The following is a 13275-nucleotide window of genomic DNA, read 5'->3' as shown; positions in this document are numbered from 1 at the left end:
GACTGTGAGTGATAATCTTTTACCGTGTACAATAATGCAAATGACAAGTTTATTAGACTGGCTCCGAAAAGTTAGACAAAGAAAATATTAATTAAAATCATTAGCGTTGTCGGCATTGATCCCACAAAAAATGTTTCTATGGGATTGTTACGCGGAGCGACTGAATAATTAAGATGCGATGATACCTGTGTTTTCCTTATTATTAGAGCTGAGTATAGTAATGATGTTCACAATGCAGTAGCAAAGCAAGCCAGTGAAATTACCACTAGTAGCGCTGCTGCGTTCGAAAAACTCCAAGAACTTGCAGGTCCTCCTCGAGCATAGTCCACGTTTCATGCCCGTAGAGGACTACGGGTCTTATAAGCGTTTTGTACATGGTAAATGCATTTGTACATGCGGGTAGAATCTTTTTTTTACCATAGTTTACTCTGGAGGCTCGTCATTCGTTGCTCTTATTAGTCTTCCTGGCAAAGCTGTTCTCGTCCATGATTCTCCATAGCTCTACGCGGTCGATTTCGTATGCCACCTTGAAATCGATGAAAAGGTGATGCGTTGGGAACTGATATTCACGATATTTTTGAAGGAATTGTCGTACAGTAAATAATGATTCGTTGTCGATCGGCCGTCAACAAAGCCGGCCTGATAACGTCCCACTAACTTGTTAGTACAGGTGATAGATGACGGAAGATGTCTTGGGATAACACTTTGTTGGCCGCATTCAGGATGATGATCGCTCGGAAGTTCTCACAATTTAACTTGTCGCCTTTGTTGTAGATGGGGCACCTATGCCTTCCACTTCTCCGGTAGCTGTTTTGTTTCTCAGATTGTGCTAACAGCCGATGCAGACAAATGGCCAGCCTCTCCGTGTATATCTTCATGAGTTCATCTCCAATACCATTCTTACCAACAACTTTATTGTTCTTAAGCTGGTGAATTGCATTCTTAATCTCCCTCAAAGATGGGGCTGGTTGGTTTCCATCGTCCGCAGTACTGAAAAATACATTTTCTTCGTTGTCTTGACCCTCATTACCTGCGCTCTCTGCGTCATTCAGGTGTTTGTCGAAGTGTTGCTTCCATCTTTCGATCACCTCACGTTTTTCCGTCAAGATGCTCCTATTCTTATCCCTGCACACTTCGGCTCGCGGCACGAAGCCGTTGCTTGCGGAACTGACGCGTTTCTTGAGGCCAGAACAGCTATTCCATCTCTTCCCACTCCGTTTGCTCCAAGCGGCGTTTTTCTCACGAGAAAAGTGAGTCTACTGTTGCCGTTTCCGCCTATAACGTTCCACGTTCTGCCAGGTCCCTTGCTGCAGCATGATCGTCCGCGCTGTATTCTTCTCGTACAGAATCTGCCTACATTCCTCGTCGAACCAATAGTTCCGTCGACTCCGTTCCATGTACCCGACCTTGCTCTCAGCTGCATTGTTGATGGCGCGACTAATAAAATTGTTTTTTTATCCATACGAGTCTAAGAGTGTTTCTATTCAGCCCCAGGTAGTTTAGGAACTATGTCATCAAGTGGGGCTAGTATCCATCTCATTTTTGTAACGCAGATAGCCCATTATCCTGATTGCTTAAAAATATAGCGACTTCATCAATTTAGTGAGGGGCAGCTAGTTTCTCCTACCAAGATTCAGATTTCTTGGCAAGGTAATTTTTTCGACGAAGTAATTCATTACATCAAAAGCCGACAGTCGATTGGCTCTAGATTTAGAATTCTGCAACCTAGAAGAGCTGCTAGGTTGCAGAATTCTAAATTGTAAAAATTGTATAAATTTGTAGCAAAGCTACAACAAAAATATCGACTGAGGAAATCGGGTCTGTTACAATTATAGGCCATTTCTTTCTTGACTGAAATGCACTACTACAATATTTAAAAAACAGTTAATATGAAATTTATTGCTTTCAGCGATGTCTTTCAAAATAATCAAACTTTTAGCAAAAACTAACTATCATTAATATAATGACTGTTCCAGAGGATCCATACTGAACTGGTCACATTTCAGGCTATTTTTTTATCTTGTTCACTACATTTTTCGAGACTGTCTTATCACTTCTATCCTAGTACAGTTAATAGAACATAAATAAAATATTAAAAACAAACATTCGGGCTCGACAGTGCTATGTGAAGTACGAAAGAAGCTTTCTGGAGTAGAAAAGTGAGAAGAATTTGTTCATTGGAGCGCTACTTAAAGAATTAGGAACTTTACTAAAAACATGTGCTACGGTCTGTGTGTGTTACCTATAACAGAACAAATGATCTACTAGAGCATTTCTTATTCAAAATCAAATCCTAAGAACAGTTTGCACCATACTTTATGTTGATGCGTGGATCTCGTCTTTTCTTTACTTGCAATCGCTCGAATGAAAGCACTGTCTTGTTCGTCTAGTTTTGTGATTTTCGTCATTGGTTGATTGCACGTGGCGGAAAATTGTCCGTTAGTGTCGTGTTTTAGGATGTTGGCTGCGCTTCGACAACGGTCAATGATGAACTTTATCATAAATCGACGATGATTTTCAAATGCTAGTGATTCGCCGTAGGTTGATTTTAGCTCGTCACAAAATCGCAAATCGTACGCCGCTAAGTTAAGGCAAAGTAAGAACGATCGAATCTTTAATTCGTTTAAGTTATCTCTATCGACAGTTGGGACAAGCCAACGCAGCAGATCATCCACTGTTTTAACAGGTGAGTCAACCAAAGAACTGGTATACCCCATAAGCTCAACAAAGTCATTTCCGTCATGCTCATCGAAAAACGACGTTTCGGACATTTTCGCTAGAACAAACTGTCGATGGTTGTAGCAACTGTAGTCGTGGATGTGCTTACGGATGAACTTTTCCGTTTTGTAGATCTCAAATTTCAGCAACTGAGGAGCCTTCATGATGACCCACTGTCGATGGCACCAGGCGTGATAGTTGGTTGTGCTCTTGTCGGCACACTTCTCACACAATCCAATTTCGAAAGCCCAGTCGATGGCATCGTAACCTAAAAAAACAGTATTGTTCATTAAAAGCGACCTTGAATTCATATGGGTTACTCTGGGGATTACTGTAGCTTAATGTATTGAATGGAATAACAAATGGAACGGAACTTGTCATCAGCGATCAGATCTGATCTACGAAAACTTCCGTAAAACTACAGAATTTAAGATTTTCGGAAATGATAAATAAAATCTAGATAAAGTCCGTAGATAAATAAAATCTAAAGTGGCGCAGGAAGCGGGTTGGACAGGTGGGACATGTCAAACACTAAAAATGCTTACAGAATTGTTAAACAAATTCCAGCGAAATACTTGAAGGAGCTTCTTTTCTGCACGTTGAATCATTTTAATTAACTTTAGCTTTACAATTAGTTTTACAATAAGCCTGGAAGTATTTAGATTAGGTGATATTCAATTTACAACATTGCTATGAATCGCAATACAAACTGATTAGATATCAGTTTACAACATATCTTCCAACGACCTTTCAGTTGCACTATACTGCACGACTTTTCTGTTAAATTAGGCAAAAACGCGCAAAAACTTCTCAGTACATTTTCTCAATGCCTTTTTCTCACATATGGGAAAAAACATAATCCTTGAGCGTCGAAGAGTTCACGGATTTCCTGTAGCAAATTCTGAAGAAATGTCTTTAAGTATTCCGCTGGAAGATTTCCTGGGAGAATTAGTGAAGACATCTGAAGAGGAATTTCTGGAAGGGTCTCGGAAGTATGCAGGAAAAAATCTCTAAAGAAAACACTAGAAGAAGAAATTTCTGATGAACCTGGGAAACAGACACGTAATAGTCTTTGAAGTTTTCTCTAGAACCTTTTAAATTTGGAAGCAACATTCACTGCAACTTTCACTGACTTTAGAGACTTTAGTTAAAATAGAGACTTTAGACTCTTTCAAAAATTAAGATTTTTTTAGGGACTTGTATTATAAAAGAAACCAAGTTCCCAAGAAGCTGCTACCAGCCCCACTGTAAGCTCTGTTGAGATACCTTGGGAATTTTCAATTCAAAATTGTGCGAAGAATCCACAGAAAAAGAAATAGATTCACAGCATTTTGATGTTTGAATAAGGAAATTATAGAACAACGTCACTGGTTGAGTTTCGCAGTCTGTTCTAGTTTTTGTTAAATCTGTATTAGGGCCGTTTTCTTTACCTTCGCTTAGCCATAAACCAGGTTCATCCATATGGTTAAACTTGGTTTAAGACCTAAGCGGTGGTAAAGAGACCACTTATTAGTGAACCAATCCGAATAATATATATTTGGATTAAATTATAAATCGCTATTGAAGTTGATCTAACCAATGATCTTGGAGCTTTTCCTAGTCTTGTGTTAATGACCGACATGAAAACAGTCACTTTCATTTTGTTGTCAATGTAAAGATTTTGCCATTATTTCTCCTACCCTTGGTTTTGAGTGTGTACACGCATCTGATTCTTACTATGAAGATCAACAGATTTTCTTTTCAGCATAAGGTAAACCAGGGCAAGTTGAAACGGCTGAGGTAAGATGAAATAGCTAAGGGAGCATATTGAAATTTAAAATGATGAAACATTTAGTTTCGACAGAATTTTAGCCTACAATAAAGTGATTAAGATAGAAAGGGAAAATCATGCTCCTATGCTGAACAGTGTATTAAAATTTCAACAAAGAAAAAAACAGTGGCAAAAATGGAAGGAAGTACGTTTCTCCGGAATGCGCGTTTTCATCCACGGGTGAAATGGATAATGTTTAAAATTGCATCAAAATGAGCAATCAGTTCGATGCTCTTGAAAAATTTTCCGAACACCAAATCGAAGCAGTCTCTAGCTCAGGCTGATTCAAGTGAGGATGCAAAGAGTGCCGCCTATCGTGGGCAGTTGTTCCGAATTTGAGGGATTTAGGCAGGTGATTTTGAACTCCATTAGGGGAATCAAGGTTTCCTTCCAAATCGCAAAGAAAGGAGACTGTCGCGTAGAGATGGGCAAAACAGTTCTTTTCAATGAACAGTTCGCGTTCGTTCTGTTCTCGAAAGTGAACTAGTTCTTTTGAACCGTTCTTTCGTTCTTATTTTTTTTTTATTTTCGCCTTTAAAATAATCTATTTATGACTCATGAAAGATTTTTGAGTCAACGCTGGAATTTTCTGCTAAATTATGATTCTATTATCAATTAGAAAATTTTGACTATAGAAAATTCAACAGAATGCATTTATTTTGAAGTATACAAAAGATTTATTGTAAAATAAATTATAAAATGAAAATGAAAAGCTCATTAGTTGCGCCAAGCCTTGTCCGTCCGCGTATTTAGCGTTATACAGCTAATCCAAACAAAAATATTGAATGAATGAAATTGTTAAAGCGAAGCGTCAACGAATCATTATTCATACAAACACATTTTCATTCGTTGCTCATTCGTCGCACCGAGTCATAACCAGCATCTTGTAGACTTAGGAAGGGCAGGGAATGCCAAGAGCGGAGCGTAGCGTTCTTCATTCGCTTCGTATTTTCTATGCCGTTTGTTCGGCGAGAACGACGGTTTTCTTCTCCACGTTCGTTGCGTTCGTTCATTCGCAGTTCGCGTTCAGTAAACCGTTCTTGCTGAACTACCGTTCTCAAAAAAAGAATTATGACTCATTCGTTCACCACAAAGAACTAGTTCTTTTGAACCGTTCGCAAACGGTTCGCCCATCTCTACTGTCGCGTATTGCCGTAAACTCTTAAAGATCGCGAACTTCTTCTCAAACATCTTGAAGAGAAGAAGCACATTGTTTTACATATGACGACAAATTTGAACGTTTGTTCAAATTCGTCTTGAAAAGTCTCTCAAGTGACTATAAGTCACACGAAGAGATCAAAAATAGAATAAATGATTTACTTGGATTTTCCCCAGTCGAAGTAATCATTATGAAAAAAAGAACCCAATCTGGCATTCTTCGTAAAAAGGCTTTCTCAAGAATATTATTTACTTAGTTCACTGTAATAAAAGTGATATAAATATTAAAGCTTTAGAAAAAGCAAGACTTATGTTCGCTGAGCGTGTGACATCGGAACATTTCCAAAAACCTGGAGGTGCCACAAGTGGGGTCACGGAACAAAAAATTGCCGCATAGATGCAAAATGCATGATTTGCAGAGGTTCTTCTCTCGCTAAGTCTGTCCTGTGAAGGAAGAAACCGATATATTCATATGCCCAAATTGCGGGGGCAATCATAAGTCAAACTTTTGGGCTTGCCCTTCGCGTAGGCGAGTCGTCGAGGCTCGTGCCAAGCAGAAGAATAGTAATGTCCGTTACGATAACGGTCGTTTCCGGAATTCCCCAGGTAGAATATCGAATAATGCTCATTTTTCAGTTAACGATCGCTTGATTACGAATCATACCCATCAGTAAGATCACAATCATGCTCATTCACAAACTAAATTTAGTCCGCCGTTCGAATCTTTCAATTTCGAATGTATCTACCCACGGAAAATCCTTTGCCGATATCGCACCAGGTAATTTGAACTCCTCCTCTATTCTTACTATGAGTACCCATTCTACTTGTTTCAAATCAAATGAAAAAAAAACCCTGCCGCCTCTTCGTCTATTGAAAATTCTAACGGAAAATCATCGAGTGATATGTCAGCCTCTGATTTTAATTTTCTAACTGAACAATTGAATCTAATGATTGATGCAATGTTCAAAGTCACTACTATGACTGAATCAGTCCGTTTTTCTAATGGATCCAAATAATAATTTAAATATTTTAAATTGGAATGCTCGTTCTTTGAATGGTAAAGAGGACGAGCTGTTTAATTTTCTTAGAGCTAATAACGTGCATATAGCATTTATTACTGAAACGTATTTGAAACCTGGATCTAAACTCAAAAGAGATCCTAACTTTTTTGTTTATAGTAATGATCGACTGATGGGGCTTGTGGGGGAGTTGCAATCATCATTCATAGGCGTACTGTTTTCATCATTCATAGGCGTAACTGTTTTCGTCATTTGAAACTAAAGTTTTTGAAACTTTAGGTGTTTCTGCTCAAACACAGCTTGGTAAATATACTTTCATAGCTGCCTATTTGCCTTTTCGATGCTCTGGAAGATAAGTTAATTTGCTCCAAACTGACTTGTGAAAATAGCCTCGCAATAAGTCAATTGTTTTGTCATTGGTGACTTTAATGCCAAACATTGGTCACGGAATAATTCACAAAGTAATTCCAACGGCAGAATTTTATTTGATAAGTGCTCTTCAGGATATTTCTCAATTCAATACCCTGATAGCCCTACATGTTTTTCCTCTTCTATAAACTTTTCTACGATTGATTTGGTTTTAACCGACTCTAGCCCCCAGTGTTTGGATTTTGATCAGAATAAGTCGATCGAACCATATTCGGAAAGTGTTACAGTTCGCGAACCATAACAGTTCGTGGCACATCGCATTCGGAGAGCCCTATGAATGCAAACATTCTCTCTCTCGTTTGGTACGTGGCACGAGAGCGTTCACGAGCAGCAACTCTCACAGACTGCAACAGTATCCAGTCGTTCGGGTGATTTCTGTTTTGCATAAAATTGGTACTAACTTTCATATTTACTGATCATGCAGCCTTTAACAACCTAATTATAATCTAATGGACCATTGAACCCCTTTGGTTGCAAACATACCACAGAAAATAAAAAAATATTCGCCTCTGTTTCTTGATCAGAATGATTGTGGGTCAGCGAATGTTACAAGTGTTGTCACACAGTGATCGGCGCCAAACAGTGGGTGGTTTCTGAGAGAGACTCGCGAAGAGGAAAAATATCAACGTCATATGCAGCCCAGATTCCCCTCTCACGAAACGTCAAATGCAGCCCACCGTTTTTATAGCTGAAAAAGTGAAAAGTATTGTGTTCAAAGTCAACTGTTATTAAAAACCTCATTCGGCGGAGCAGTTTTTTCCAAAGTTGCAGATAAATCTAAGCAGAAGATTAATTATTTATAATATCTGCTACGTTTACTGGCATGAAATTTCACTCAAACGGCTATTTATGATTCGATGTGATGCAAACTCAATCATTTTTTGCTGAGAGATTCATGTGAGGATTTGAACAGCATGCGCATAATTGGTATAAACACAAAGTGGAATAAGAAAAAAAAACTCACAGAAAATCACAAAAAAGAAGACCGTCTTCGCGAGTCTCGTCTCAGGGTGGTTTGTGTCTGTTTTGTTTTCATTCATGGTTCGCAATCTTCAACGAACGTTAAATGTCATGCATGTTGTATGAATGCAGGCGGATAAATGAACTGAAATAATGGCTCGTATGTCAATGATCGTTAAATTATCCAAAGCCTGCTAGCTACCTTTGTAGCCAACTGGTTATTCATGCTGATTTTTTTCTGATCATGTCCCTGTTACATTTCAAATATCCCATGAAGCGATATATATATATATATATATATATATATATATATATATATATATATATATATATATATATATATATATATATATATATATATATATATATATATATATATATATATATATATATATATATATATATATATATATATATATATATATATATATATATATATATATATATATATATATATATATATATATATATATATATATATATATATATATATATATATATATATATATATATATATATATATATATATATATATATATATATATATATATATATATATATATATATATATATATATATATATATATATATATATATATATATATATATGAAACATATATCGATAGTAATCTTGATGTTAACATTTCTCTACAAACAAAACTTGATATTGACAATGTTCCGTATCGCATCCGTATCGATGATCTTAAACACATGATCCGTCTATAAAAACGCGAGGAGAAAGAAATTTCAACGCACTTTCGATCCTGCTTTGAAAGTTACATGGCAGGATCTGCAGAAAGAAATTTAAAAACGATTTCCATAATAATGACATACACATTTTGAAAATAAAATTTCTCAATTCGACCCTGGCTCTAAGCCCTTTTGGAAATTATCTATAGATATAATATTATAATATTTTGAAAAAAAAAAACTTCAGGAGCCAATACCGGCATTGATAGGGGAAAACAAATTATTACTAATTGCGGAAAAGCTCAAAAACTTGCTATGCAGTTTGAAAGCGCAAACAATTTTAGTCTAGGACTTACCAGTTCAATAGAAAGTCGAGTAATTCAGGACTTCGAAAATATTCCCAATCAAGAGAACGTATTCGAAAATTGCTGGGAGAATGATTTGGAAGAAGTGGGAACTATTATTAAAAAAAAATAATAAAAAATACGAATGCCCCTGGCGATGATGAAATTTTCTACATCCTAATCAAGAAACTTCCAGAAAGTAGCTTATTATTCGTAGTTGATATATTTAAAAAATGTTTTCAGTTGGCATATTTTCCTGACAAATTGAAAAATGCCAAAATTATACCGATTTTGAAACCAGACAAAAATCTTGCAGAAGCTTCTAGCTATCGTCCAATCAGTTTGCTTTACTCAATCAGTAAACTTTTTTGAAAAGGTCATTTTGAACAGAATGATGGTCCACATCAACGAAAATTCATTTTTTGCCAATGAACAGTTCGGATTCCGCCATGGACCTTCGACCACTCAACTTTTAAGTGTAACAAATTTGATCCGTTCCAACAAATCTGAAGGCTATTCTACTGGGCTTGCTCTTCTAGACATAGAAAAAACATTCGACAGTGTTTGGCATGAAGGCTTGATTGTAAAATTAAAAAAAAAAACTTTAATTTTCCAACATACATTATTAGAATAATTCAAAGTTATCTATCAAATCGTACACTTCAGGATTTTGGGGACGGGCCTGGTGTAGTGGTTATAACACACGCCTCTCACGCCGAGGACCTGGGAATGAATCCCATCCCCGAGATAGTCACTTATAATGTAAAAAAGTTATAGTGACGACTTCCTCCGGAAGGGAAGTAAAGCCGTTGGCCCCGAGATGAACTAGCCCATGGATAAAAACCTTGTTAATAAAGATAGAAAAAAAACACTTTAGGTTAGCTATCAGAACTCCAGGTCTGAAAGACTTCCTGTAAGAGCTGGTGTTCCTCAATGCAGCATTTTGGGACCAATTTTATACAATATTTTCACATCTCACTTACCTGAGTTACCTCAGGGATGTCAAAAATCCTTGTTTGCGGGTGACACAGGCCTCTCTGCCAAAGGACGAAGCCTGCGTGTCATCTGTAGTAGACTGCAAAAAAGTTTGGATATTTTTTCTTCATACTTGCAAAAATGGATGATTTCTCTTAATGCTTCCAAAACTCAACTAATAATATTCCCACATAAACCAAAAGCTCTTTATTTGAAACCTTCAAGTAGACATGTTGTCACGATGAGAAGGGGTTCAATAAATTGGTCAGATGAAGTTAGGTATCTAGGGCTCATGCTAGATAAGAATTGAACTTTCAAAAATCACATTGAGGACATTCAAGCCAAATGTAACAAATATGTAAAATGTCTTTATCCTCCTAGAAAATCGAGACATTGTCTTAAGAACAAGCTTTTGATATTCAAACAAATTTTCAGATCAGCCATGTTGTTTGCTGTACCAATATGGACTAGCTGTTGTAGTAGGGGTACCGGGGGCAGTATAAACACCCGGAACAGAATGGACACCCCCTGTATCTTTGCATAAGGTACCGTGGGGCAAGTGGATAATGGAATTCGCAAAGTTGAGATTCTTCAAATTCTAGAGACTTTAAATTGAAACAAATTAGGTCGTGTATATTTTTTAGCTTGACTCCCACCAAATATAAGCAGCATGCTGAAATTGATTTTTATGAAAAATTTAAAAAAAAATACAGAAAAAGTGTTTGAAAAATGTCTCCTTACTTTTCACTTGCCCCAAAAGTGGGGCAAGTGAAAAGTTTACCGTTTTGAACAATAAATTCAAAAACAAACAGTTATATCCACGATTTATATAAGCTTTAACATATGTTAAGGCTTCCCAATGAACAATAACATAAGTAGTATGTAAACAAAGAAAATGTTATTCTTTTCATTTGAATTTTCTTCTGTTCAGTTATGTTAGTTGAAATGATTCGACAACATTATAACTGCAACATTTTCAATGTTAGTTCTTACATTATAGGACAGCAATTGCATTTCTGCTCTGTATAATTCCCACCGCTCGTTATTTGTTTTTGAGAAAGTCGGATATGACGTCGGATAACTCTTCGGGAGAAATCAAACGGAATCCTTCAATAACGTATTTAGAATCTTTTTTATGTGGATAGACCTATATCCCATTTTTATGTTTGGAACTAGCTTTCCATAAACATTCCACAAGATTTCCGTGTGTTCTCTAATATTGCAACTTTTCAGTCAATGTCTTCCTTTTAATTGGCTGCCCGAAGTAGACATATTAATATTGTAATGTTTGGCAACATCTTTTAGAGAAGTTCCACGATTTCTAATAGCTTTTAACGCTTGAGTATAGTGTTTCTTACGTTCGTTTCGTACGTTATGTTTTTCTATGATAATTGCGAACCATGTTTACTTATGGCTTCTTAAAGAGAAAACACAAATTCAATCTCTAATGATAAACTTTTCACTTGCCCCACCTGATAAGAAAATTGACGGCGTATAAATTTAGCTATTTTAGGTCAACGTCGAATTAATTCTAAAACTTTTTTATTTCAGTTTGAAACTGTCACAGAGGACAACTAAGAAGTGGTACAGGAAATTATTTTCCGCAACTTTTTTCCACTGAAAATATTAAAATAAGATTGTACGCCGCCAACTTGTTACGGAGTAACAGTTGACAGGTTAACAATTTTTCGCTCTATTATGCAATAATGGTTGAAAAATCTCAGAAATATCTTACCTATCGTAATGTTTTCAATGGCCTCAAAGGTTTACGTATGAGTTCAAAACGTTATTTCACATATTCAGTGAAATATATCAATTGTTTTCACTTACCCCATTTACCCACTTGTCCCGCGGTACCTTATGCGAATAATTTAATGCTTTAGATACAAACAATATTTCAATTACCAGTCGAAAGAGTAAGTTGTCCACTAAAATTTCAGAAAAATTGTTTTAAACATTGATTTTATAGCAATAAATTGAGCATGATTTTATTGGGTTCGAAAATCATAACATTCACACCTCACCAAATAAGATTTCAGAGGCAAATTACTTCAAGTTGACCGAAAATGCAGCTCTTGACTGAATCTTCAATTATTTATGCTCGATTCAAAAATATAGTAGATTTTTTTCTGCTAATTTAACACATTGAAAAACTTATGTGAAAATGTCTTATAGTGTTGGGGCAATATGGACACCGGGTGACAAAGTAAAGCTGACACTATAAAAAAAAAGAAATGTAACTTCATACACAAAACTATTTAGCGTTTAATGCAATGATTACGATGCGGAACCATAAATCGGTTGAAAATAGTCAATTCTGTATCAAAACTAATCTGGAGGCAATATTGAAAGCATCTCCATGAAAAATATCGTAAATTAATTATAATCATGTTTCCAGTGGCACAGTGAACTATCACTATAATTTCTTGAATGTGTACTTCATTTTCTGAGGTTCTGGGAATGATCGCGGGACAATTTTCCTATAAACGTTAAGGTGTCCATACTGCCCCATAGGGGTGTCCACTTTGTCCCGCTAGCTTGATGATGACTACCAAATATAAGCTTTTTGTAAACCTTTTTTTGGAAATGAAAATTTTTTTTCAAAATTTTGCAACAATGTTTAACAAATGCTTAAGAACTCTAAAAAGCATACTGCACATGAAAAACAGTATAATATTCATGTATTTACATTCAAAATAGGAAAATTCTTTAGGGTGTCCATTAGAGTGATGCAAATTTTGAAATTTTTGCTCCCCTATGATTAAACGATTTTAATTATGGTAAATAGCATCCTCCCAAAGTTTGAAGTGATTCGGAAGAAATTTGCCTGTGCACACGCCATTTGAAGTTTATATGTAGATTACTATGGAAAACGCCAATCTTTTGTGTTCAGCACTCTATATCTTCGTCATAATATTTTATGGAAAAGTGAACAAATTCTTCTAATGTGAAATCCTCCCAGCTACAACTTTGCCGAAGACCACTTCTTGATTGGACGTCAGGATAAATTGTTATTCATCATCATAAAGTTGGTTTGCATTTTGCATGCTTCACCAACTGTTCGTGGTGCTCCTGGCGGGAAGAATAGATCAAAGTAATCCAGGCTACTATGTTCTACAGCAAAAAAGCAGTGTTGCTTTGAATGTAATTGAATGATCCTCTCAGCATGATT

General features: G+C 36.2%; 1 protein-coding gene across 1 annotated transcript in view; it reads right to left on the bottom strand.

The window, feature by feature from the left end:
- Window positions 1-1916: 1916 nt before the first annotated feature.
- The window catches only part of LOC5577367 (protein prenyltransferase alpha subunit repeat-containing protein 1-B), a 31585-nt gene continuing 20226 nt past the window's right edge, over window positions 1917-13275 (bottom strand). Inside the window, exon 3 of the mRNA XM_001656397.2 lies at window positions 1917-2986. Within this exon, the coding sequence (XP_001656447.1) occupies window positions 2277-2986 (710 nt within the window). The 3' untranslated portion in view covers window positions 1917-2276. The remainder of the gene's footprint in view (window positions 2987-13275) is intronic.

This window comes from Aedes aegypti, chromosome 3, assembly GCF_002204515.2.
Source record: "Aedes aegypti strain LVP_AGWG chromosome 3, AaegL5.0 Primary Assembly, whole genome shotgun sequence".
Taxonomy (NCBI): domain Eukaryota; kingdom Metazoa; phylum Arthropoda; class Insecta; order Diptera; family Culicidae; genus Aedes; species Aedes aegypti.
This window is presented reverse-complemented; position numbering and strand designations above follow the sequence as displayed.